This window comes from Schistocerca serialis, chromosome 2 (genome assembly GCF_023864345.2).
Source record: "Schistocerca serialis cubense isolate TAMUIC-IGC-003099 chromosome 2, iqSchSeri2.2, whole genome shotgun sequence".
NCBI classification, from domain to species: Eukaryota; Metazoa; Arthropoda; class Insecta; order Orthoptera; family Acrididae; genus Schistocerca; species Schistocerca serialis.
Genome location: NC_064639.1, coordinates 1,008,533,993 through 1,008,560,760, shown reverse-complemented (window position 1 = coordinate 1,008,560,760; position 26,768 = coordinate 1,008,533,993). Strand labels below are relative to the sequence as shown.

Here is a 26,768-nt window from a genome sequence, read left to right as displayed (position 1 = left end):
TGTGCTGAATTTTTTATTTATATCATTAATTTTGTAAACCTGTGACTATTTTTCTTTCTGTAATAAGCTGTTGAAGTAGTTTACATTATCCTGATTATACCTTCTACATGTGGCACTTATAAGACGATGTTGTTACTAATACTGCCTCTCATTTTGAAGCCTAATATGCGTTGTAAATTTTTAAACCTTTTCTTGATTAGAAATTGATCTAAAGCTGTTTCACAAGTTTCTTTTATCCAAGTAGCAGCTGTTACTTCAGCAGTTAAATTGAAGGATGCTGCAAGGTTCAGAAGGGCCTCTCTGTTTCTATTATTTGTGAGGAAATCAATACTGAAGTCATCATAGATTATCAACTCACAAACCATTTTATTTACTTTATTTAGCAAATACTTCATTTCATTTAGGAAAAGTTGAAAATTTCCAGACAGTGAAAGGTAAACTGTAGCAATAACGAGGTTGAAGTGAATACCTACAATTTCATAATCCTTTTCAATATCTGTTCCAGTTAAGTCAGATAGGGTAGAAAAATCTATATTTTCCTTCATGTAAATTTCCACCACAGCTTGCTTGTTTTTCCTGGAGTTGCAGGAAGACAAAACGATCAAACCAATCTCTGAGATAAGTTTGAAGTTTTTCAGAAGAGCCGAAAATCACACTCAATAGGTTTTATTGGCTGGTTTTGCTTCATAATAATACAAGAGCATCATCATAACCTCTGAAATTTACAGTTTAAACTGCAGTAGTTGGCTGATTTCATTGCTGGCCCAAGAGATTAAGTTGGGTTTCAGTTAATGACAGTTTTGTGTTTTACCTGTGGCCAACACACAAATCATCATGGCATGACATGAAAAATACTGCTATCAGTGTTACGCTGTAGCATGTAACAAACGCCTTAGTGCAGAGTCACTTGCACCTCCTGGAAGTAATGATTAATGAGGGCATGGACCTGCTAACAAACTATTTGATGCTATGCTCGCATATGCACGAAAGTATTATCAATTGGCGGGTAAGAATTGTTCACTGGAATGTGCCAGGAACACATTATCTGAATCAAAATTGAAGAGTAGGACAATCAAAGAAATGAAGAACTGATCTTTTATTTTGTAATGATACTGAAATTTTGACCTGCATCTAGAACTGAACCTACAGCTTACATTTTTGTGGACAACAATCTTATCAACTGACAAACAAGCACAGCTCAGAGTCTGACTCAAAGTATCTAGTTGCCAGTACATCTCTTACCTTCTTTGAAAACTGAAGAGAGGTGTTAATTCATACCTTGCTGGACAAGTATTGGTGGCAAAAAAGAGGTAATGACACAGAACACTTGTCATAACCTGGGATTGTTTCCAAAATGAATAATCCATTCTGCAACTGAGTTTTCACTATTATGGAACTCCCTGACCATATAAAACAGTGTGTCAGGCTGAGGCATGAAACTAGATCCTTAAACATTCGTGAGTATGGGCACTGAGTGCAAAACCTACGCTAAAAGACCAGATTTGATTTCTGATACAGCACACAGATTTAGTCTTAAGTTGGCGGTGGCCTGAACACAGATGAAAAGCTAGACACTGCATCTACAAAATGTAATATCCAGGCTGTGTCTCAGGTTTCAATCCACTGGAGACATTCATGTTTACATATAGCAGTTTAACCAAGAATCTCACTGAGCAAGGTGGCACAGTTATTAGTACACTGGACTCGCATTTTGGAGGATGATGGTTCAAACCGGCAATCAGCCATCTTGATTTAGGTTTTCCGTGATTTCCTTAAATTGCTTCAGGCAAATGCCAGGATGATGCCTTTGAAAGGGCATGGCCGACTTCCTTCCCATCCATTGCCAATCCAATGGGACCGATGACCTCGCTGTTTGGTCCCCTACTGAGAATCAACCAACCAACCACAAGTCCCACTGTTTGAAAATTACATCAGAGTCTGTAGCAATGTTTCAGCTGTCACCCAATGGCTGCATACAGCTGATTTGTAGCCACATGATTGTTACTGCGTGTCCCACTCTCTTCTGCACAATGGCAGATCTCCTTGATCGTAAAATACAGGCTTTCACAACCAGTATATGCATCCTTGATGATTTTTGTTATGTAAGCATTAAGTTACTGTTGAAGACAGGCATCTGGGCCTAATGTTTCATGTCCTAATGCTGGAGACATCATCAGAGGCTATAAAGACCAAGATAGTAGTTTCAAACTCAAACAAGTTCAGATAGTTTGGCTTGCTGTGCTTGTTTGAATTTGAAACTATTATATTATTACCTGAGTTTTTGGTCTCTGATGATGCCTACTTCATTAGAAGCTGAAACATTATGAACAGAAACATGCCTCACACCATATGCTAATCCCCATATAATAAAAGTCACCAAAGACCTCCTTCAGATGAGGAGGAGGAAGATTATCACTGATCTCAATGACATCAAGTACTGTCCTATGATTGAAGCCACGTAACACCTGGGGCAGGGAGCAGTGGCACAATGATGTCAGCAGCAAAGACTGTTAAAACTTAATATAATCTTATACTGCTAAACTAGTACAGTACATCATGTCCACCAACAGTGGCAACTACAGAAACATAAAATCTGAAAGTTGTTACACAATGAACTATTTAAAACCATTGTTAAGACAATGAACAACAGTGTCTCATGAAAAATCAATATTTAAAACTAAAACATTCAAATAGAACTATAGATGATCACAAGATGTATTCCATCCCAGTACCTGGGAAGAGATACAATAGCTACCATAAACACATGTTGGCCAACCCTGTTGGTCAATACATTCACATAAACTGAAGTATGCTGAGATAAAAATAAAACAAAACAAAACAGCACAGTATGATCAGAAGCAACATAATCGATATGCATAGGACATGAAGTGAGCAACATACAGATTAGCTACGTGTTGGATGTATGAAAACCAACTATAGTAACTTGTGCCATTAAAGACATTATAATTAATTTCTTCAAACGTATCCAATCTGCAGAGTAGTATGTCTTCAAAACATTGAATTAGAATTTCCCCTTCAAGAAAACTAGTTTACATAAGAATGTAGAATCACATAGTGGTAACATTGAATAAAATACTTTTGGGTTTCCAACTGTGTCAAATGGTCAAAATGCCATGAGTTTCTGATCAAGTACTCCTTGGCTATCATAGCATGGAATGATTGCTGGTGGAATGCTGGTACATCCTTGTATGCACAATGGGCATATGTTGGCTCTGAGTTTGATGTGCCAGTTTCAACCTTGCAATTTCTGTAGCCCATGCAGCACTAGGCAGCTATTAAGAGTGCTGTCAATGACTTTTATTTCAATGACTTCTTAATGTATATTGTCCTAGAAACTATTAGCGTCTGCCATGAGCAAGTTCAGCTAAAGCAGATTTTTTTTTGGAGTGATGTTGTTCTCCAGTGTGCACTGTTTGTCTGACGTAAGACTGGCCACACTTGCCAGGTATTTTGCAAACCCCAGGGTTCTAAGATCTGCCCCATCTTTAACTGGTTGTACAGTGAAATACAGCAATTACAGGGGTGAAGTGGGTGCATCGAATTCAAAGTCAATGAATGTAAATATTGTCCATATTGTGTGTGTGTGTGTGTGTGTGTGTGTGTGTGTGTGTGTGTGTTTTCCCCTTCACTGCTTGGTGAGTAACTGTTTTTTATCTATCCATTTACATTAAATGAAATAAACTGATTGATGGCCAGTGTTTCCTGGACTGTGTGACTTCTCAATTTTCTTTTATAGATATGTAAGCCCCACTAAATTATCTGTGATGCTTTTTCTTAGATGTATAAATGTCTGAGGTACCTCTGGGGCCATTCAATCTGTGTTTATTGCACACTGAATAACTGTGCCATAGTTCTGGACACTGGAATATTTGCTCTCTCTCTCTTTCTTTCTTTCTTTATGTTGCTACAAGGAGATGTCAGTCAAGCGATGGGGATGGTATCAGAACAATTAAGTTCATGATTACTAAGTAAAACTTACTGTGTACACAAATTCAAAGCTCAGCACAGCAACAAAAATGGCAACCAGATCATTTACAGTATTTTGTTCGATTAACCAAGTTTATAGACTCTTTAATGGTTGACCAAGTTTATAAACTCTTTAATGGTTGACTATTTGAAATTGGTATTAATCAGGGGTGCTACTGGAATCGGTCTAAATAAATCTAAAGGACTTGGCATTTGATCATGTATTTTCATTTCTTTGCTTTCATCTGTTTCCACAAGCAATTTGCTTGGTTTGGTAAATTATGAAATAAGCTTAAAGGAAATGGAGACAGTTGTGAAGTATTGATTCCAGTGAACCAACAAGACAGGGAGAATAATGCCTATTTCATCTGGAAGGTTTCTTTTTGAGAAACAATTATTCATCAATATGAAGATAAATACAACTCTCCACTCTGTGCACATATCACAACCATCTATACCATACAGTCAACTTAAGAAACTGTATTCTGCTTCACAAGGTGGCATAGCTATGAGCCATGGAACTACTGCTTAAGATTTCCCTGTAAATGGTACCATATGACATCAACGTACCTTTATTTAAAAGATACAGCAACTTTCAGTTTGAAAAGTATGTCTGTCGTTTACAGCTCTTCCTTTCAACAAGAAGCGAAATGTTTATTTACTTTAATCAAGAAAAAAGTTTTCTATATTCACTGATGATGGAAAATATTTGTGTTACACATCTTTTTCTTATTTATTCACATGGTGTACTCACTTGTATGTCTTCATTTAGCTTGCAGATGTCTAACTTTGCCGACTGTAACCACCTTTCTTTGGAGGTAATGGTATTCTCCAAGTCTTCCAAAGATGAACAAATATTAGAGAATTGGTTTCCCACATGAACATATTCTTCTTCTATTCTTGAAATTTCATTCCACGTTACAGCGTGTGTGGTAGCAGTTGCAGTTTCTCCCATACCAACAGGCCTATTTGTCCTTTTTCCACCTGTCATTGTGCCTTGAAATTGTGAAAAAAAGGAAAAGAAATCAGTAAATGAAGATGTTATAAAACTCTAGCACTGTCTTTAGTGCTGAGAACAATGCTTGTCTCTTCACTGTCAACAAATGAAACTGGATACACACTATCTGATCGAAAGTATCTGGACACCTACTAGTTGACATTAATGTGGGGTGTGACCATCCTTCACCTTTATGATGACTTGAACTCTGCTAAAGACACTTTCAATGAGGTGGTTGAATGTCTGTGAAGGAATGGAAGTTCATTCTTCATCAAGAGATGAAACCAGAGAAGGTACTGATGTTGGACACTGGGGTCTGAAGTGAAGTAGACATTCTAACTTACGCAAAGGTGTTCAACTGGTTTCAGATCAGGACTCCAGGCAGGTCTGACCATTTCAGGATGTTATTGTCTACGAATCATTGCCTCACTGATGCTGCTTTACGACAGGGTTCATTGTCATGTTGATACAGACAATCATCCTTCTGTACTCTTTCTCTACTGTATGCAGCACACAATACTGTTAAATGTGTTCCTATCCTTCCACATTCAACACTTTCTTAAGTGCAATCAGGGACCAAGCCTTAACCACAAAAAACACTTCCATACTGTTACTCATCCTTGACAACTACCTTCCACATTGCTTGATGGTCTCTGTCCATCAGTACATGAGGTCTGCCTGGTCTTGGTTTAGCTGTGGTTGTTACTTCATAGTTCAACTTCAAAATCACATCACCAACAGTTCACTTGGCAGCTTACAAATTTAAATAATGAAATATCATCATCATCATCATTTATTGCCTTATCGGGCCTTTAAGGCCTACAGCAAGAAGATGAAATATCACAAGGGTTTTTTTTTTTTTTTTTTTTTTTTTTTTTTTTTTTTTTTTTTTTTTTTTTTTTTTGCGAGTGTGATCTTTCCAAGGTATTTGACTGTGTTTTCGCAGCATTTTTCGGTGTGGTGAAGCAGATGGCTCTTGTGGATAACTCAGAAAACTGATGTCCTACAGAGGGCATTGCAGGCCACCTCAGTAACTAGGTGCCATGTTACAAGAACACACATTCGGTATGCTAGAACCAATATTCAGCAAACTGACAATGCATAAGTCACTGGACAGGACTTCTGAAAAGGAGAAATTTTGACACCTTTACAGTACCGCCAGGACTGTGAAGTTGCTGATATGGAATAACTGGAGAATGATGTCATGGTTGCTCAATGGCTGGGCCTGATGCCTTGGCTAGAGGGCAAGACTGCTACTGCTTTTGTTGCAGAAACTATAGTGGATGTGGCTAATGTAAATACCACCAAATTTAGGTGCATTTTCTCAGTCAGCACCAGTGGCTACCTGAAGGAAGGTCCACACCGGTCTACGCACCAGGAACAACTAGCCAGCTGCCATCACCAGATTCTGCTGTCATAAGCTGCAGGCAAATTGGCAGAGTATAGGGTTGGACAATGGGTGACACTAACTAGCTGCCACATACCAAGCAGAATGATGAAAAAATTTATTATTCAGTATCAGCAGTCACACCAAGTTGTGCAAATGACATAACTGATACATTTTAATTTGTAAATGCCAACATCATTGAGAAATGAGCATGCACGGTCAGAGAGTAAGAGGACTTGCAAGCTTACAGTGGTTGAGAACGGATGCAAAGTGGCTATGGTGGAATGCACAATTAAGTGCATTGTCGATGTGATATCCAAAGTGCAACAAGGCAATTTAAATTGATGAGCGAGCATTTGTACGGGTCACATAGTACAAGGTTTAATCGAGATGAATTGGTAAAATGGATCATTGGAAAAAGAGTACCACATGGCAAAAGCTAACACGAACTGCTTGTTACTGAAGGAAGAGCCTATTGCCAATTATTGTTGCCGCGAAATGCATAATGTTATACCACCAGCAACTCGTCGCAAAGTACGACTGAAGATTCAATATTTGTGAACATTATAGTGTTTATTGGTAAACTGTAAATAGTATTCATTGTTAATGACTAACTAGTGGAATAAAGATTGAAGGTGAACAATTGAAGAAGGTGTAGAGTGTCAAGTGCTTGGGAAATGTGATAGAGGAAACTGGAAGAAATGAGAAAGAGTATGCATGTCAGATAGGCAGAACTCCTATTTCATGGATGAATATTTATTTAAAAACTGGTAGCCAGTAAAAAATAAAAGGGGAGGGGGCAATGAGAGAGAGAGAGAGAGAGAGAGATAGAGAGATAGATAGATAGAGAGAGAGAGAGAGAGAGAGAGAGAGAGAGAGAGAGAGAGAGAGAGAGAAAGGGGGGGGGGGAGAAAGAAAGATTTTTATTTAAAAGCTGGTAGCCAGCAAAAAAATAAAATGGGGGGGGGGGCAATGATAGAGAGGGGGGGGGGGAGAAAGAAAGAAAGACAGACAGAGAGAGAGAGAGAGAGAGAGAGAGAGAGAGAGAGAGAGAGATGTAATAGCACAAGTAGGGCTAAAAAATACGTACATTAATGTTAACACTAATCATGTATACATGTCCTGTAAAATGACTCATTCCATTTCATTTCAATTACAGGATCATTCACATGATCTATGGAACATGTAATCAACTGACTAGCTTTAATGGAAATTCCAGGATGGAGCATCACATAAAGTAGATGAAGGGAACCACTCAACTATAGTGGATTGCTGTGTCAAGCACAGAAACATATAACTGAAAATACCATTCACAGTGGCTTTCGAGCACTAGGTCTTTTTCTAGCAGAAGTTTTGTCATGGCCATGGGGGTGCACATTTGTATTTGTGGGTGTGTGAATGTATGCTAGGGCCCAAAAGCTAGTGTGAATCCTTTCACTTATTTTATCTTTACTAAATAGTTAGAAGGGTTGAAATGTCCTTTATGGATTTGTTACTCTGGTGACATCCAATGACAAGTCTACGTCACTGAGCCCTTCTGACAAACCCAATCGCTTATTATAGCTTCTCTATTGACAACACAATACGCCCCACCTTCTTTTATACTTGTGGATCCACCTTTCGTGACATATAGTGGTCAGGTCTGCATTACACAGAGGTGTCCAGATACTTTTGATCAGATAGAGTACTCAAATTTGTTCAGAACAGTGCCACAATAATATATCTTCAAGTATACTGATGCTAGGTTTTATCCAATGACTTACATCATAAAGTTAAAGCAAAATAAAATTCACCAGTGAAGAAAATCTTGAGGCTGGATATTTGTAGCAGTGTTCAGAACATGAGCACCATTTTACAATTTCACTCAGCTAGAAACTAAAAGGCGAATGAAATCATTTTTTCACATAGCGAGAAATCAAAGAGAACTCATTAACAAGTCATCTTAAATGCAAAAAATTCTACGAAGCTAAGCTCCTTCTGGAAAAAAAAAAAAAAAAAAAAAAAAAAAAAAAAAAAAAAAAAAAACCCTCCTAGTAGTGGAACACTATGTAGTAAGGGCTCCTAATAAACACAAAGCAGCACGGCAAATAATAAAACAAGGGGACACATCGAAAGGCACACGGGCAGCTCTGTTCGATCCTGAGAAATTAAAACACTATTTTTTAAACTTGGTTAGTGAAATAGGAAACACTATTAAATCATCAAGTTCATCTGCAATGGACCTGACTGGAGCCCTATTACCAGGTGAGTACTATCACATCTGCTGATTACAAAAGCTGTCCCCAAATTTTCAAATTCTAAAGGTACAGACTGTTGTTAGTTTTTAAATTACATTATTAAAAAGACAATACTCTCGGGAGAGGTGGGGGGGGGGGGGGGGGGGCTGTGAGAAGGGGAAATTCATGAACACAGCAGCAGAACTAAGGCTAATTTAGATATATCAAAGCACAGGTTAGCAAGAACTAAAAATTCACACAACATGAGCCCATTCCAAATTTTCAACACATTACCAATCTATGCTGGCTCCAAAAATTTTTAAAATTAAGTGGTACCGCTGGCTAACAGAGCAACCATTTTACTACATTACAGAATTATTTGAGTGGCCTGAAGAGGATACTAGCATTTATCAAATTTTCCTATAATTTATTTTATTATTGTGTGCTGTGGTTATGTCTAGTATAATTATGTCCTGTATGCTCTGTCCAATTATTATGCACAGGGTTTATACCATATTGTATTACAGTATAGCTTATTGATACTAGCTATTAGAAATTTTTCTGTAGTGTAATTTATTATAGCTATTTCCAGTATTATACTGTAGCTCATTGAAGTTAGTTTATTTTATTAATATATATGCATTACTACATCCTGTATTGTACTCAAATGTCGATGCCTCCTTCACTCTAAAATGATCAGTAGTGAATAAAAATTCTTGATACCTTTTATTAGGAAGTGAATATGTGAGACCTAGTCACATATTAGTTTAGAGCAGACATTTGTTTAATTCTAACTCATTCTAATAGAATAATAGTCAGTAAAGAGAGACCCATTTGAGTTTTGGTAAAGAAGAGTGGCTGTATATATGCATAGTGAAAGAACAGTAGAAGCTGTAAAAGTCAGGTAGTTAGACAATATTAACCGCTTTACTCTATATGAAAATATGAATCATGACAATAATAGTAACCACTTTACTCTATATGGAAATATGGACACTGATACGGAAGCAATGTGTCTATTTATTAACTACAGTAAGAGGGAGGAACTGCACGTGACATCTTTGACTTGTTTCTACATCCACAAGATTACTTCTGATAGAATCTATGAAATACAAATTATGCAGTGTAACGCAAAGTCATGCAGAAGAAGCAGCTTGCACAGGACAGGCTGAAGAGAAAAACAACAACAAGGCCAAGTCACACAAACAAAGCAGAAAAAGATGAAGGAAAAATAAAACTTTGAAAAGACGTTTAATATTTTTGATGTTATGTACAACAAGAACGAAAGTAATTAGGTTTTCATCTTTGAGTGACAAAATATTTAATGCTCACCCATACTTGATTTCTTTTTATTTACAAGTGTGTTATTGCTGTACTATTTTTTCTAGAAGGAGCTAAGACACCATTCTTATAAGGGACGTCTTTTATACAATAACACTTTTGTTTCTCTGGCTTCATTTTACTATGAACAAGAAGAACTGGGATAAGTCACAGAAATTGCTGATGAGTACAGGGTTCTCGTTTAACTCAGAAAAATCTTATCAGCAAGGGGAAGTGTGACATCATTTAAAAGGTACTATCTTGTGAAAAGAAAAGGTTAAGTATTCCATTATATGGCATTTTCTCAAAACGTTTTTAAAACAGTGGAACTTAAGATTTGGGTATATAACCACAGGGTTATGTGATCATTTGCTAAGATATACTATTAGTGATATATTTGCAGCCAGAACAATTACTGTTCGGCAGTGATCTAATGATTTTGCAATATTTCATAATTGTATCACTTATACTAACATCCTTTAAGGTGCAAGTTGTGAATGATTAAATGCAATGATATTTAGGTTTTGTCTGCTTCAACAGCTAAGTGGTTAACATGACTGGCTGCTATTAGGAGGATGCGGGTTCAATTTCCAGCAATGTCAAAGATTTTTCTTTGGTGGGAGGAGTGGGATGGTGTTCACTCTGCCTCATGATGCCAATTGAGGAACTGCTCAGGTGAGAAGTAGCAGCTTCATGGTCTAGAAAGTCAACAACAACTGGAAGACTATTGTTCTGAGAGCACACTCCTCCATACCGCATCCAAATGACGTCACTGGCTCAGGACGACACAGCAGTTGCTCAATCCCAGGGTTGGGCCAGAACACAAGAGCTTTGCTTGCTTTATGTTTAAGCATTTACCTTTAGTTCATTTGCTTGATGAGAATTATTTCAATCTTGCTTTGTCTCACGTGTTACTCGTCTCAGGAAACTAAGTAATTCATATACTGATTTATAATGATCACACTATTTTTGTACACAATGTGTGCCCATCAATTGACTGGTGACAGAATGAAGTGCTGTTTATAGTGAATCCTCAGCTATCAAATAGAGACTATATACATTCTCATTTTGAGCACACCACTTGTGAAAGTGAGACCTAGTGAATTGTGGCACATCATTGAGATAAGAGGGGATGATAACAGGGGACCATTTTTGTTATGCATGTATCTCTACTTTCTGGACGAGCTTAACATGTTACATTTTTCATTTGTATAATTTATTCTAGATGTAATTTATATTACCTGACTTTTCAACAAGATTTCCTTGCAAAGTAACAACTCTGTAGCGCAGGCCTCCATAGAAAGCAATTCTATTAGCTTGAAACAAGTCATGTGCCACCAAAGTGTCTCCCAAAGCAAAGTAAAATGCTGGGAGTATACGTTCATCCTCTACACGAATGAGGTCAAATAATCGTGGCACTCCTTCTGGACTGCACAGAAACAAACAGAAATATTATCAATGAACTTCAGAAATCAAACAGGATAAATTCTACGTAGGTATGACAAGCAAAACTCCCAACGACAAAAAAAAGTTATAAAATTTCTGATATACCTAATGGAAAAAAGGCACTATAAATCATAGAAACAACATATTTCATGAGAAAAACTTCCATTACAGATGAACATACAAAAATAAAAAGATGGTTTCACATTTTTCGTAACGGGAAAGTATAAATGTTAAGTGAAAATGGAAAGACAACAGCCTGTATGAAGGTACAAATAAAACTTTCTTTCATTGTAAAACAACACTGATGGTGGTTGGCTACAAGGCAATTTCTATATAACTTAATGCTTGCTGAAAGGTAATGTAACCTCAACATTTACGTTGCAGTATATAATAAGAGCAACCTACATGCAAAGTAAATTTATTCTGTTTTAACAAACTCACGTTTTCTACTGTCCCCATCCTGAAACAAATTTAAAGTTAAGGATTACAGCTAGTTTCTGGAACATCCATTCTATGAACTAAGAGAATAATGTGGTGTAACTAATAGCAGTACCATTTTTCAAGAATATTTGTACAAGTTTAGTCTATTGTAAAAATACATAGCTTGTTTTATGATGATGCCAATCCCACCATATGTGGTAAATCGAAAATAAGGATACACAGACTATGCGTGCTTAAGAAAACACACTGTCTTCTAGGTGATCTGAGACTGACATATATATCATATTACTAAAATTACTAAATTACAGTCCCTTGCTGCAATGTTCTGTCTGTACGTGAAGGCTAATCTCAGGAACTACTGTAGGTATTTTGATACAGTTTTTACTAACAGATACAATGATTTACGAGGAAGGTATGTGCATATAATTTATTCTTGGTATGCCACAAGAGTTATCTGGTTGTAGATACATAGTGCTAAGTGTAAGAAGCTGGGGCAGGTTACTACTGTAATTTCAAGAAGAGAGGGAAAAAAATGAATTTAAATCAATTAATGTGTACAAAGGTTTCAGTTAAGTAGCATTTCTTTTTTTATTGCGAAATTTCACACACTTGAAAGGCTTTGTTTGAGGCTTATGATCTCTCTCTCTCTCTCTCTCTCTCTCTCTCTCTCTCTCTCTCTCTCTTTTGGGGGGGTGATAATATGCGCATCAAAATAATGCACAGGTGGAGGGTAAGGGCAGCAAGGGCATACAGATAACACAGTTATAGATGGACAACAATGACAAAAAGTACCTGTTAAAAGAGAAAATAAACACAAAAAAATACAACATAAGAAAATCATTTTACATATACTCACGTTTGGAAGGGTTGAGTAAATCTGTAAATCAGATGCTGATGCTTATCCAAAGGTATAAATGTTCCCCTACCAATTCTCTCTCTCTTCATTAACTCCATACATAGCTGAGCTGTATATACAGTATCCACAACAATATTGTCTAATCTACCACAAGCTTCAGAAACTGCAACATGATATTTCTTATCCAGGCCACCCAAATCTCCCTGTAATCATATAATAACTAGACTGCAATATCAATAGCAGACTGGTATGTGTAATCTTACATAATATTTCTAAAGTATTTGGAACAACAGTTGGGACTACCCATTACAAAACACTGACTTTACCATAGCCTGATATTATAGTTTTTCAGAAATGCACCCAAGTCAGGAAATAGGAGACAGAAATCTGTTTTAAAAATACAGTTCAATTTAAAACAGTAGTTGCACCCATACTTGCACCGTAAAGTTACGTTTACTAGTATCACATAACACTCGCGCACTTTGTTAATACTGAAGCAACTAAGAAGATACCAGAGGAAAACTACTGTAAGAATTATGACACTAAGTAGATGAAATGGTATAAGACATACAAGGTAAGTGGAAGTGGGTTCAGACAGGGACAGACGAGGGAGACGGCAGGGAAGGGGTGGGGCAGGGTTTGGAACATCTCAAGGAATAGAGACCTGCAAGAAATGCTCAGAGAAGTCCTTGACTATTTGGAGCTATATGTCATGTACAATTGTATGGTTCAGAAATGATGAAGAGAATTTTGTATATTAGTGTCCAAAAGTAAAGCATAAATGGGAAAAGAAAGAGTTGATTATGACTATAAATGACTGTTATAATTTGTTGTGAACTAAAACTGTGTAGTAGGCTGTGCTTCAAATAGGAATATGATTCAAAGATGACAAAAGGGACTGCATTACATCTGTAATGACTCAGTCTCTTTTGTTATGAGCATTTTATAGTCTACTGCTGACATCTACAATTCAGAGACTGTTTGTCAGGATAAATTCTCAGATGTCTTGAAGCAGTGAGGTCAAGCACAGACTTCAGGTTCAATAGCTTAACAGTGGGAAAAAAAGTGTTGATAATGGTTTGAGACACAGGGAACGTTCATTGAAGCCAGTAAACAGTTGACCAGGCGTAAGCACTTCACAACATGACCGCATCTGTCCTAAGATAAATGCATTACTACCACTGTAGAGACTACAGCTGTCACAGGAGTTACAGTTTCCTGTGTATTTGAAGCTAAGAGCAACTGATCTGTGTCAGGTGGCAGTGTGTACCCTACTTGTTACAATGCAGAGTAGAGCCTATATATTGTCGTGTCAGCAACATACCAAGACTGGACGGAGCTTAACCCCTTAACTTAAAACTCTGAGTTATCTTGCTGTTATTATTATTTTGTCAGAAACTTAAAATCCCGAGTGTACTCGGGCAAGTTATGAAAAGATCTTAGAAGAAATAAAACCCTGCGTATATCTGTTTCAGCACTGATAGTTACGTGTTCAGCTGCTAGACAGCATATGGTGCTACATTCGTAGCCTGGCTGTCATGTTTTGGTTGACTTGGTTGCCACCAAACATTGTCTTTACTTTGTGCAGCTTCAGATACTCAACAACAAAACGTGTGCTTTTGGCCTCTCTTGTGTATTGTTGTTTAAACGTTGCTTTCAAAAAAAGGATGGCTATAGTGATCCTGGGTTTGACATTAAATTTAGTGGCTCAGAAAGTGAAGAAGAATGAGATGTTACTTCATTAGAGATTGAAAGTGATGACAGTTCATCAGTTGAGTGACAAGTGTGTCAGTGGCACATCCACTGTGCTCCAGCCAGCTCCTCCAAGCTTCATTTTCACAGGAAACCATTGTGAAATACATGGTTAGACTTCATAGCTACACAAAAACCAAAAAGTGACTTCAAAATTCAGGATATTTTGGTCAAAGTCCAGTGCACAAGTGGACTTGGGATTCTATTATTAGTGATTTAATGTCATTCATTATGGAATGTTTTCATTAATAATTTTTTTTTTTTTTTTTACAGAAATATTCTCATTACATATTTGACTGAAAGAGAGAGATAGAGAGAGGGGTGGAGTAGAGAGAGGGGTGGAGGGAGGGAAAAGGGGGGGGGGGGGAGAGGGGAGGGGGGGGAGAGAGAGAGAGAGAGAGAGAGAGAGAGAGAGAGAGAGAGAGAGAGAGAGAGAGTTGGTTCTGTCACAAGACCATTGTCAAAAGAGATAACTGGTAGTGGTGGGATGCAGGTATGGAGGTGCATTTTGTTGGATGGGTAGAATGAATTTGATATCTCCAATGTTATTCAGTAGAATACTGTCATTATACAGAAATATCCTAGCACACTTTTTATGGATTGACAAAGTAATTAACGATTTTATGTTTCACCTGACATGATTCTCTGAATTCTTTTATGAATCTAATGATGGACAGATGACTGAAACTGGTTGTATAAATAAATAACTCTACCAGCAGCTCAAGGCAGTAATAGACCATCTTTCAAATACATAAGCGCTGTGGGGCACCATCTCCTGAAAATATACAGGAGGATTTTTGGGCTACCAAAGAGTATTCTTTGTCAGCCCAGATATTGCCTTTAACAATGACAAGTCATTATGGTGATGACACTGAAAGGGTCAATACATGTCAGTTACGAACATGCAACATTTCAAGATGACATACTGCAGTATCATTATAGAAAAGGATTCTATGTAGAAGTGGTAGCTGACCCTTGTCCAGAGGTTTTGGACAAAATGCCTCTTTCAGAGTGGATATCAGAATCTGGTTTCATGAGTTTGGAACTAAGTTCTGAAGAGAATAACAATCTCTAAAACATGTTGGATGAACAAAGTCGGGCTCTGGGAATCCTATAAAAACAATGATATGGAAAAAAAAAATTAATCTTAAGAAAACCAACATAGAAGACTGAAACGTAACATTTGAAGAAGATGAGACTGTACTGTTTCAGATTGACTATGGTATTAAGTTGTTGTTGTTGTGGTCTTCAGTCCTGAGACTGGTTTGATGCAGCTCTCCATGCTACCCTATCCTGTGCAAGCTTCTTCATTTCCCAGTACCTACTACAACCTATATCCTTCTGTATCTGTTTAGTGTATTCATCTCTTGGTCTCCCTCTACGATTTTTACCCTCCACGCTGCCCTCCAATATTAAATTGGTGATCCCTTGACGCCTCAGAACATGTCCTACCAACCGATCCCTTCTTCTAGTCAAGTTGTGCCACAAACTTCACTTCACCCCAATCCTATTCAATACCTCCTCATTAGTTATATGATCTACCCATCTAATCTTCAGCATTCTTCTATAGCACCACATTTCGAAAGCTTCTATTCTCTTCTTGTCCAAACTAGTTATCGTCCATGTTTCACTTCCATACATTGCTACAATCCATACAAATACTTTCAAAAACGACTTCCTGACACTTAAATCTATACTTCATGTTAACAAATTTCTCTTCTTCAGAAACGCTTTCCTTGGCATTGCCATTCTATATTTTATATCCTCTCTACTTCAACCATCATCAGTTATTTTGCTCCCCAAATAGCAAAACTCCTTTACTACTTTAAGTGTCTCATTTCCTAATCTAATTCCCTCAGCATCACCCGACTTAATTCGATTACATTCCATTATCCTCGTTTTGCTTTTGTTGATGTTCATCTTATATCTGGCTTTCAAGACACTATCCATTCCGTTCAACTGCTCTTCTAAGTCCTTTGCAGTCTCTGAGAGAATTACAATGTCATCGGCGAACCTCAAAGTTTTTATTTCTTCTCCATGGATTTTAATACCTACTCCGAATTTTTCTTTCGTTTCCTTCACTGCTTGCTCAATATACAGATTGAATAGCACCGAGGAGAGGCTACAACCCTGTCTCACTCCCTTCCCAACCTCTGCTTCCCTTTCATGTCCCTCGACTCTTATAACTGCCATCTGGTTTCCGCACAAATTGTAAATAGGCCTTCGCTCCCTGTATTTTACCCCTGCCACCTTCAGAATTTGAAAGAGAGTATTCCAATCAACATTGTCAAAAGCTTTTGTCTAAGTCTACAAATGCTATAAACGTAGGTTTGCCTTTCCTTAATCTATCTTCTAAGGTAAGTCGTAGCGTCAGTATTGCCTCACGTGTTCCAATATTTCTACAGAATCCAAACTGATCTTCCCCGAAGTCGGCTTCTACCAGTTTTTCCATTCGTCTGTACAGAATTCGCGTTAGTATTTTGCATCCGTGACTTATTAAACTGATAGTTCGGTAATTTTCACATCTGTCAGCACCTGCTTTCTTTGGGATTGGAATTATTATATTCTTCTTGAAGTCTGAGGGTATTTCACCTGTCTCATACATCTTGCTGATCAGATGGTAGAGTTTTGTCAGGACTGGCTCTCCCAAGGCCCTCAGTAGTTCTAATGAATGTTGTCTACTCCCGGGGCCTTGTTTGAACTCAGGTCTTTCAGTGCTCAGTCAAACTCTTCACGCAGTATCGTATCTCCCATTTCATCTTCATCTACACCCTCTTCCATTTCCATAATATTGTCCTCAAGTACATCGCCCTTGTATAGACCCTCTATATACTCCTTCCACCTTTCTGCTTTCCCTTCTTTGCTTAGAACTGGGTTTGCATCTGAGCTCTTGATATTCATACAAGTGGTTCTCTTTTCTCCAAAGGTCTTTTTAATTTTCCTGTAAGCAGTATCTATCTTAACCCTAGTGAGATAAGCCTCTACATCCTTACATTTGTCCTCTAGCCATCCCTGCTTAGCCATTTTGCACTTCCTGTCGATATAATTTTTGAGACGTTTGTATTCCTTTTTGCCTGCTTCATTTACTGCATTTTTATATTTTCTCCTTTCATCAATTAAATTCAATATTTCTTCTATATAATGGAAGGAAACATTCCACGTGGGAAAAAGTATATATAAAAACAAAGATGAGGTGACTTACCGAACAAAAGCGCTGGCAGGTCGATAGATACACAAACAAACACAAACATACACACAAAATTCAAGCTTTCGCAACAAACTGTTGCCTCATCAGGAAAGAGGGAAGGAGAGGGGAAGACGAAAGGAAGTGGGTTTTAAGGGAGAGGGTAAGGAGTCATTCCAATCCCGGGAGCGGAAAGACTTACCTTAGGGGGAAAAAAGGACAGGTATACACTAGCACACACGCACATATCCATCCACACATACAGACACAAGCAGACATATTTAAGTCTGCTTGTGTCTGTATGTGTGGATGGATATGTGCGTGTGTGCTAGTGTATACCTGTCCTTTTTTCCCCCTAAGGTAAGTCTTTCCGCTCCCGGGATTGGAATGACTCCTTACCCTCTCCCTTAAAACCCACTTCCTTTCGTCTTCCCCTCTCCTTCCCTCTTTCCTGATGAGGCAACAGTTTGTTGCGAAAGCTTGAATTTTGTGTGTATGTTTGTGTTTGTTTGTGTATCTATCGACCTGCCAGCGCTTTTGTTCGGTAAGTCACCTCATCTTTGTTTCAATATTTCTTCTGTTACCCAAGGATTTCTACTAGCCCTCATCTTTTTATCTACTTGATCCTCTGCTGCCTTCACTACTTCATCCCTCAGAGCTACCCATTCTTCTTCTACTGTACTTCTTTCCCCCATTCCTGTCAATTGTTCCCTTATGCTCTCCCTGAAACTCTGTACAACCTCTGGTTTAGTCAGTTTATCCAGGTCCTATCTCCTTAAATTCCCACCTTTTTGCAGTTTCTTCAGTTTTAATCTACAGTTCATAACCAATAGATTGTGGTCAGAGTCCACATCTGCCGCTGGAAATGTCTTACAATTTAAGACTTGGTTCCTAAATCTCTGTCTTACCATTATAAAATCTATCTGGAACCTGTCAGTATCTCCACGCTTCTTCCATGTATACAACCTTCTTTTATGATTCTTGAACCAAGTGTTAGCTATGATTAAGTTGTGCTCTGTGCAAAATTCTACCAGGCGGCTTCCTCTTTCATTTCTTAGCCCCAATCCATATTCACCTACTACGTTTCCTTCTCTTCGTTTTCCTACTAATGAATTCCAGTCACTCATGACTATTAAATTTTCGTATTAAGTATTGTACACAAATATATAGGCCACACTAAACAATACCCATGCTGGCCAGCATTTTGGGTGGAAGACCAGCGAAAGTCAGGTTGTTGAACTATACACAAAATACTAAATGGTGATGGGACAAAGTTATGGAACTAAGTGTTTACAAAGCTTCCAATTAAATGACAATCCTGTTTGATAATTCTCAAAGCATGGCCTGCTCATGTAGGCATCACTTAGGCTTTGAATATGGATACACATTACACAATAACTGCTGAGTGGTGCAACACAAACCATTGCCTCGTGTCGTTCTCTTGAATTTTCAGGTGTCTGACGTTAAAGAAAAGCCATTTTTTTTACAACACAAAAACACACCAGCTCATACAGCTGTGAGAAGTGTGAGGATTTTTGCACATTGACTACTCTTCCTTTCCTAATAATAAAAAGGTAAACAAGAATATTTCAGGGCTATATTTTTCTAGGGAGAAGGAGATGAGTGTTGAGTAACACTGTACAAGAAGGGTGGGCAGATGGAGACAAAAATGAGAATAGGGACATAAAAAAGGGGGAGGGGGGAGGGGAGGAGAAATGTAATGCCACATTCTTGCACAGGTTCATTACAACTGAGCCACCTAAAATCTTTCCGCATGGTTCACATACATTAAATTCTGTTTCTTGAACTGATAACATGAGGATATGCATTTTTGTGAACTTGTCTGCAGGAATGTTAGTTTTTTTTATATACTCACCAATCTACCATAAACGCCCTCTGGAAGTATTCCTTCTCGTTTTGCTTTAAGAAGATGAGCAATGGGGCCTCTCATTGACTCAACAGCATGGAAAGAGCTTTTTGTTTCTTCCAATACTTTTTTAATTCTCTGCACTTCAGACTGATGAGCAGTATGATTTTGTTTAAGGCATCTGTGCTCTTCATGTTTTTGTTGTAGATCAGTTTCAACAGAGAGGATCTGTCTATTCAGCTCTTCCAGAACACTAGAAAGAAGAAATGTTCAATAATAATAATAATAAAGAAACAGTAGCTACTGACACCCATACATTCGGTTTTGTAAATAACAACATTAAGGAGAATGTCCAGACAAGTTGAAAAAATGAAAATTGTTGTGGTTTTATCTGTAACCATTTCAAAAAATCCAAATGCTTAACAAATGACTTCCTATCAGTCACTAGCAGTAACTAGTCTTATATTGCAATATTAGTTGTGGAATTGTACCTATTATCAGCTTGAAATGGGACTACCTTCCCAGTCCTACTTGAAATTACTACCTCATGTCAACACTCTCTGAAGAGGTCAAATTAGCTCGAATTTTTAACTTTCCGGACTTTGTACCATTATGACTATACCCAGTTTCAGTAGTAAACTGCCCTTTAAAAAATTAGTATGAACAAGTTTACTATCTCAGATTAAATTTCACATTAATATGTTACCCAATTTTAATTAGCAACTAAGGGGAGCAAACCGTTTGTTAATAATCCAACTTTGAATTTTCGTGATACGAACTGTACAGTCATGTTGTACCACATAATCTTGAAAATTCACTTCTTCCCTGTTTCTGAAAAGCCACAATGTTTATTCATTATGGTATTTAAAATGATAGCTATCCAAAATACTGTTAACAATAATTTGTTCAAAGTGATTTGTTTATAATTAACTATAATGTAATTTAAATTGTTGTAGCGTAAAATTCATTGGAACCGTATACAAAATTAAGTAAGCTTTTCCAAACTGAATATCAGAACACGTAGGGCAATATGAGCCCATTTTTTAATGTAAATAACGAAAGTCATCTAATGACTTTTAATTGTTATTTTGTAAATCTTACATTCAACAATGTATTCAATTGTATAGTTTTATATAAAAGGAAGTGGTGCATGAGCTACAAAAGTTAGTAAGGAAAACAGGCAGCAGAAGTAAGAGACAGTCAGAGGCAGTGAGAGAGTCAGTCAGTCAGTCAGTCAGTCAGTGAGTCTGCATTATTGTCTTTTGGAAGCTATTTGTATGAGACTCTTTTGAAGACTGTCAGACAAGAAATGCACACATCATCAATGAACATCCAAATCGGTCATAATACAAAACAAGAAAAGTGATATACTTTGTGTTTCGCTTAAAAATTAGTACATCAGCAACGTCGAACACTGGGACTTTCTGAAGCAACAACCCCTGAAGATTCAAAGCTGAGTATCTCATTATATGGAGCAGCTAAGTTATTATGTGAACTTTCATTAACTGTGACTGAAATTTTCTAGTTTTCACTCATCTATGTATTTGTGAATGGTAGATGTCCAAACTATTAAGTTTCTCTGATGGTATGATTGAGAATTCACTATTACCACTGTCGAATTATATCCTCTCGCACTTTCAAGGGTGGGAATTTATTGTGAAGTTACTGTGTGCACACTTTTTGTCTAGCATTTCTCATTCTGAACCGGAAGAAGATCGAAGACTTTGGGCCACTACTGTTTTGTGTCTGATCATTGGCAATCTTAAGAACTGCAAATGATACAAGCAGTAGTGCTGCAGTAACCATTGTTGAATATTGTGTTTAATTTTGCTGTACAGTGTATACACTGCTGGTAAACCTTCCGGGGTATAAGGTCATGGTCCATAAAACTCTTCTGTTCCTAACGTTTCATCCAGAACTGTGCTGGACATCTTCAGACAGGTCTGATATCTAAGAATGACATATATTCTGTAGAAAAAGGAGCATGGCCAGAGTTACATGTGATAAGCAGAGATGACCCTTGTCAAAGATGAACTCTAAGTAATGAATGTCATCTTGTCAAAGATAAAAGAATGTTTAGCAATTCTGCAGAGATACTGTCCATATGTAGCTAAGTTTCATGGTCTCTTCTTTCCCATTAAAATCATCCCTATGTTTATATACTTCAATGGTTTCTCTACATAGCCATGGATAACAGTTCAGCACAGTAGACAAAATTTTTATTTCAGAAAACTTCACTTCTTGACTTCTTGGCTGAAAACCATGCTTTGCTACAGCCAACTTAACTATCTTCCTCAGCAGAGACTTTTGTATTCCTTTAGCCATGTTTTCACACTTATCTTGGTTGTTCCAATATAAGCTGTACGACATGTACATGGTATTTTATATACACCACATGACGACAGTGGAGGGCATTTATACATCACAGATCAGAGTGCCTTACCTGTTTTCTTTGTTGGTCTAAAAACTGGCTTAATGTCATGTTTCTGTAAAATCTTTCTGATCAGATCTGTTACTTTTTTAATAAAAGGGAGAGAAACTGTATTTTTCCATCCTTCTTTTTCATGCTTGTCCTTCAGCTTTCCCTTATTTGGTCACAGAATTCTGTTTAATTCTTTCCCCGAGTAGCAATTTTTCTTGGAAATCTGGTTTATATGTTTTAATTCAGCATCCTGGTATTCGGCATGCAAAAACTTTTGGCTCTATTGGCAAGACTTTTAAGGATACCTCTTTTGGTTTTGGATGGTGATTAGAGTTCTTATGTAAATATCTATCTGTGTGCATTGCTTTTTGAGAAACCTTATGTTCTAAGCTTACATCGGTCTGTCTAATAACAAAAACACCCAAGAAAGGTATTTTGTTGTTATTTTTTATTTCCATGGTGAACTGCTTTTTTGGAATTATTTGTTCTATCACGTGTTTAGGCTTTCATTGTTAAAAGAGTGACGAAGCTTTTCCTGTTTTACCATGAGCACTACATATGACTTCCTCTTGGAAAAGAAGCTAACTGTCCAGAGTGAAACTAAATGCTTGTTACAAAGCGGACAGCGTAAGGATAGTGGTTGCACTATGTAAAGGAGGTAAGGATTGGTTCCTCAACACTGCTCTTCTCCAATGGCAGCGCTGGGTGACAGTTTTTTCCTGTGTTCCCAATGTGTTCTTCTAAAACTGGCAAAGAAACAGTGCATACAATATTGCAAATTCAGATAAGCAAAAAGAAAACATCATTATTTTAAAAAATCCAAATTAATGCAAATAACATTTCCTACAAACTAATGATAGTGTGGAATAGCTAATACACAGACATTTACACCCTTTCTTTCTAATTAACACTGATGTCACAGTAACAAATAGAAATTATTTTATTCTTTTCGTTTGAATTATTTTGGATTATTGCCTTTATTCTGATTATGTTGTTATTAACAAGCTTTAGCCTGCTTTTCACTCTGCAATTGAGTGTGCACTGATTTGAATCTCCCTGACAAATTAAAACTTTGAGCCAGATTGGGATTTAAATTGGGACCTTTTCCAAAGATATTGTTTATGTGCCATTCTGACACAGATTTTTAATCCACTGTAAGTTTCAAGCATTAGTTTGCTTCAATCATTGCAATGAACATCTTAATTAGTAGAACAAGGGCTTCACCAGAAGGAAAATAGCATATGAGGGCATTTTTCAGATATAAAATACAGCTATTATTTAGCAATCACTGCTCAGTAAAATTTATGTAAGTGTAGGGAGCCATTTATTGATGATAAAAAAAAGACGCTTGCTGCAAGAAAGTGAGCTTATTTTTCTACATACATTACTCCTTACAGTACCCTAATTTGTAATTGCGGTAACCAGATATTTGGATGATTTACAAGAATGGGCGTAACGAGGCATGGTTTTAATTTATTTTTGAATTATTGGGAACTTCCAAGTTACTGTCTTTTGTCTCTGGATATCTCATTAACGAATTTTCTGTATGACTTGATAAATCCCCATTGATCCCTTAGGTTAGGGTACAAATACAGTTTGTAAACATTTTTCATGTTCTGGTGTGAAAGTGTAAAAATTACAACAATTTTAAAAAAGCATTTTCAAGACTTTTTTAAAACTGATACCAAAAAGACTCAACATATTACTTCCTTCTACACATACCACATTTACATCATCCTTTTTTTGTTTTACCATATGCACTGTTCAAAACTAGGGTGTTCGTAGGATTTGATGGCGCATTACATTTGAGTACAAACTTTAATCTACCATTCAGTGGCAACATCATTGAAGTTTAGGTATTGTTCCTTATATCACAATGCATTGCTGTAAATCTCAACTTTGTTATATTATTCTTGGCTTATTCCTGCGTAGTGTGTTTGCATTAGATAGTCACGAAATGGAAAGCAAGCGGAGAAGAGAATTGTATGATACTACTTTCAAGTGTTAAGCATTTCTTTAGGCTGAAAAATGTGGTAACAAGAGGGTGGGACTAGTGATGTGGGCTGGAAAAGATGACCAGTGGGCAGGACATTTATAAATGGTGTACTTGCACAGGAATTTGTCCAAAGCTGTTTTAAATGCCCAAATTCTGGGCTTTTTACTGCTAGAATGTTTTTTCAGAGAGAAAGAGAGAGAGAGAGAGAGAGAGAGAGAGGGTGGGGTGGAAATGCTTTATTGTCAGTTGTAACGACATTTGAGACAGACTATTGTTTTCTATTTGCTCCTTTCTTCATCTATGTTCGTATGACTGCACTGCTGTGAAGATAAAATGAGAAAACAAACATAAAAAGGATTTAATAACAAAGAATCAATGCCCACCTTGCAGCTAATCCTCTAGATCCAGCAGTACAAGGTAGTAACCTGAAGCCTATCGAAATGTTTGATGCAATAAGCTTTGTTTGTGGCACAGCAAAGAACATTGGACTAAATTTTATTCACATCAGAGAGAACTTGCCTAATTATAAGGACAAACAAGGAATTTGGTCTAGACAATTTGTGTGGAAAGGAGTGCGTTCTCACCCTCAGGAACATAAAAATAATTATGTAAATCCTTTATTTTGGTGGAGAGTTTTAAGAGAAACTTGTGAATAGTCCGAAATTGCTATAAAAATTGTGGGCGCACCAGTTACATCTGCAGCTACAGAGCATTACTTCAGCACTTTTGGATGGATCCACAGCAAAAAAAGAAAGAGACTCACATCAGAGACAGCTGCAAAACTAACCTACATCTCCTAGAAGTGGAAGCAGATAAATGGAGCAGGAACACAACGTAAGCCTGTTGATCCCAAGTAAAAATCCATACTGAACAGTCTACGCAAAGACAAAATGGAAAGGAATGCAGTAGCCGCATGAGGAATCAGTTTCAGGAGAATCTGAAGCAGAGTTGAAACTTCATGATTCTTCTTCAACTTATGAAGATAAAAAAAACTTATTGGAAACAGTTTTTAAACTTTTTTGCAGTAGTATAGTATAAGTAAAAATACAACCTACAGGCTAGCTACTTAATATAAAGTACACTTTATTTCAAAAATTACTTTTAAACTTGAGTGTCATTTTCAAATAATGGAAAATACAGGATGGACTGTAACAATATTATGAAAAGGGAAGTTGCTACTCAGCATATAACGGAGATGCTGAGTCACAGATAGGCATAACAAAAAGACTGTCACAAATTAGCCTTCGGCCAGTATGGCCTTCATCAAAAATAGATGAGAGAAACACACACACACACACACACACACACACACACACACACACACACACACACACACACATGCAAATGCAACTCATGCACACATGACTGCAGTCTCTGACAACTGAAACCACACCAATTGTGGCTTCAGTTGCCAGACACTGCAGTTGTGTGTGTGTGTGTGTGTGTGTGTGTGTGGGAGTTGCGTTTGTGTGTGTGTGTGTGTGTGTGTGTGATCTACACTCCTGGAAATTGAAATAAGAACACCGTGAATTCATTGTCCCAGGAAGGGGAAACTTTATTGACACATTCCTGGGGTCAGATACATCACATGATCGCACTGACAGAACCACAGGCACATAGACACAGGCAACAGAGCATGCACAATGTCGGCACTAGTACAGTGTATATGCACCTTTCGCAGCAATGCAGGCTGCTATTCTCCCATGGAGACGATCGTAGAGATGCTGGATGTAGTCCTGTGGAACGGCTTGCCATGCCATTTCCACCTGGCGCCTCAGTTGGACCAGCGTTCGTGCTGGATGTGCAGACCGCGTGAGACGACGCTTCATCCAGTCCCAAACATGCTCAATGGGGGACAGATCCGGAGATCTTGCTGGCCAGGGTAGTTGACTTACACCTTCTAGAGCACGTTGGGTGGCACGGGATACATGCGGACGTGCATTGTCCTGTTGGAACAGCAAGTTCCCTTGCCGGTCTAGGAATGGTAGAACGATGGGTTCGATGACGGTTTGGATGTACCGTGCACTATTCAGTGTCCCCTCGACGATCACCAGTGGTGTACGGCCAGTGTAGGAGATCGCTCCCCACACCATGATGCCGGGTGTTGGCCCTGTGTGCCTCGGTCGTATGCAGTCCTGATTGTGGCTATCACCTGCACAGCGGCAAACACGCATACGACCATCATTGGCACCAAGGCAGAAGCGACTCTCATCGCTGAAGACGACACGTCTCCATTCGTCCCTCCATTCACACCTGTCGCGACACCACTGGAGGCGGGCTGCACGATGTTGGGGCGTGAGCGGAAGACGGCCTAACGGTGTGCGGGACCGTAGCCCAGCTTCATGGAGACGGTTGCGAATGGTCCTCGCCGATACCCCAGGAGCAACAGTATCCCTAATTTGCTGGGAAGTGGCGGTGCGGTCCCCTACGGCACTGCGTAGGATCCTACGGTCTTGGCGTGCATCCGTGCGTCGCTGCGGTCCGGTCCCAGGTCGACGGGCACGTGCACCTTCCGCCGACCACTGGCGACAACATCGATGTACTGTGGAGACCTCACGCCCCACGTGTTGAGCAATTCGGCGGTACGTCCACCCGGCCTCCCGCATGCCTACTATACGCCCTCGCTCAAAGTCCGTCAACTGCACATACGGTTCACGTCCACGCTGTCGCGGCATGCTACCAGTGTTAAAGACTGCGATGGAGCTCCGTATGCCACGGCAAACTGGCTGACACTGACGGCGGCGGTGCACAAATACTGCGCAGCTAGCGCCATTCGACGGCCAACACCGCGGTTCCTGGTGTGTCCGCTGTGCCGTGCGTGTGATCATTGCTTGTACAGCCCTCTCGCAGTGTCCGGAGCAAGTATGGTGGGTCTGACACACCGGTGTCAATGTGTT

General features: G+C 38.3%; 1 protein-coding gene across 2 annotated transcripts in view; it reads right to left on the bottom strand.

The window, feature by feature from the left end:
• The window catches only part of LOC126458421 (structural maintenance of chromosomes protein 4-like), a 330,847-nt gene that overhangs the window by 84,922 nt on the left and 219,157 nt on the right, over nt 1-26,768 (bottom strand). For both annotated transcript variants that reach the window (XM_050095456.1, XM_050095457.1), the window contains exons 10-13: nt 19,463-19,706; nt 12,651-12,853; nt 11,149-11,336; nt 4,742-4,983 (exon numbers count right to left, since the gene is read on the bottom strand). In XM_050095456.1, coding sequence (XP_049951413.1) covers nt 4,742-4,983; nt 11,149-11,336; nt 12,651-12,853; nt 19,463-19,706 — 877 coding nt within the window. The remainder of the gene's footprint in view (nt 1-4,741; nt 4,984-11,148; nt 11,337-12,650; nt 12,854-19,462; nt 19,707-26,768) is intronic.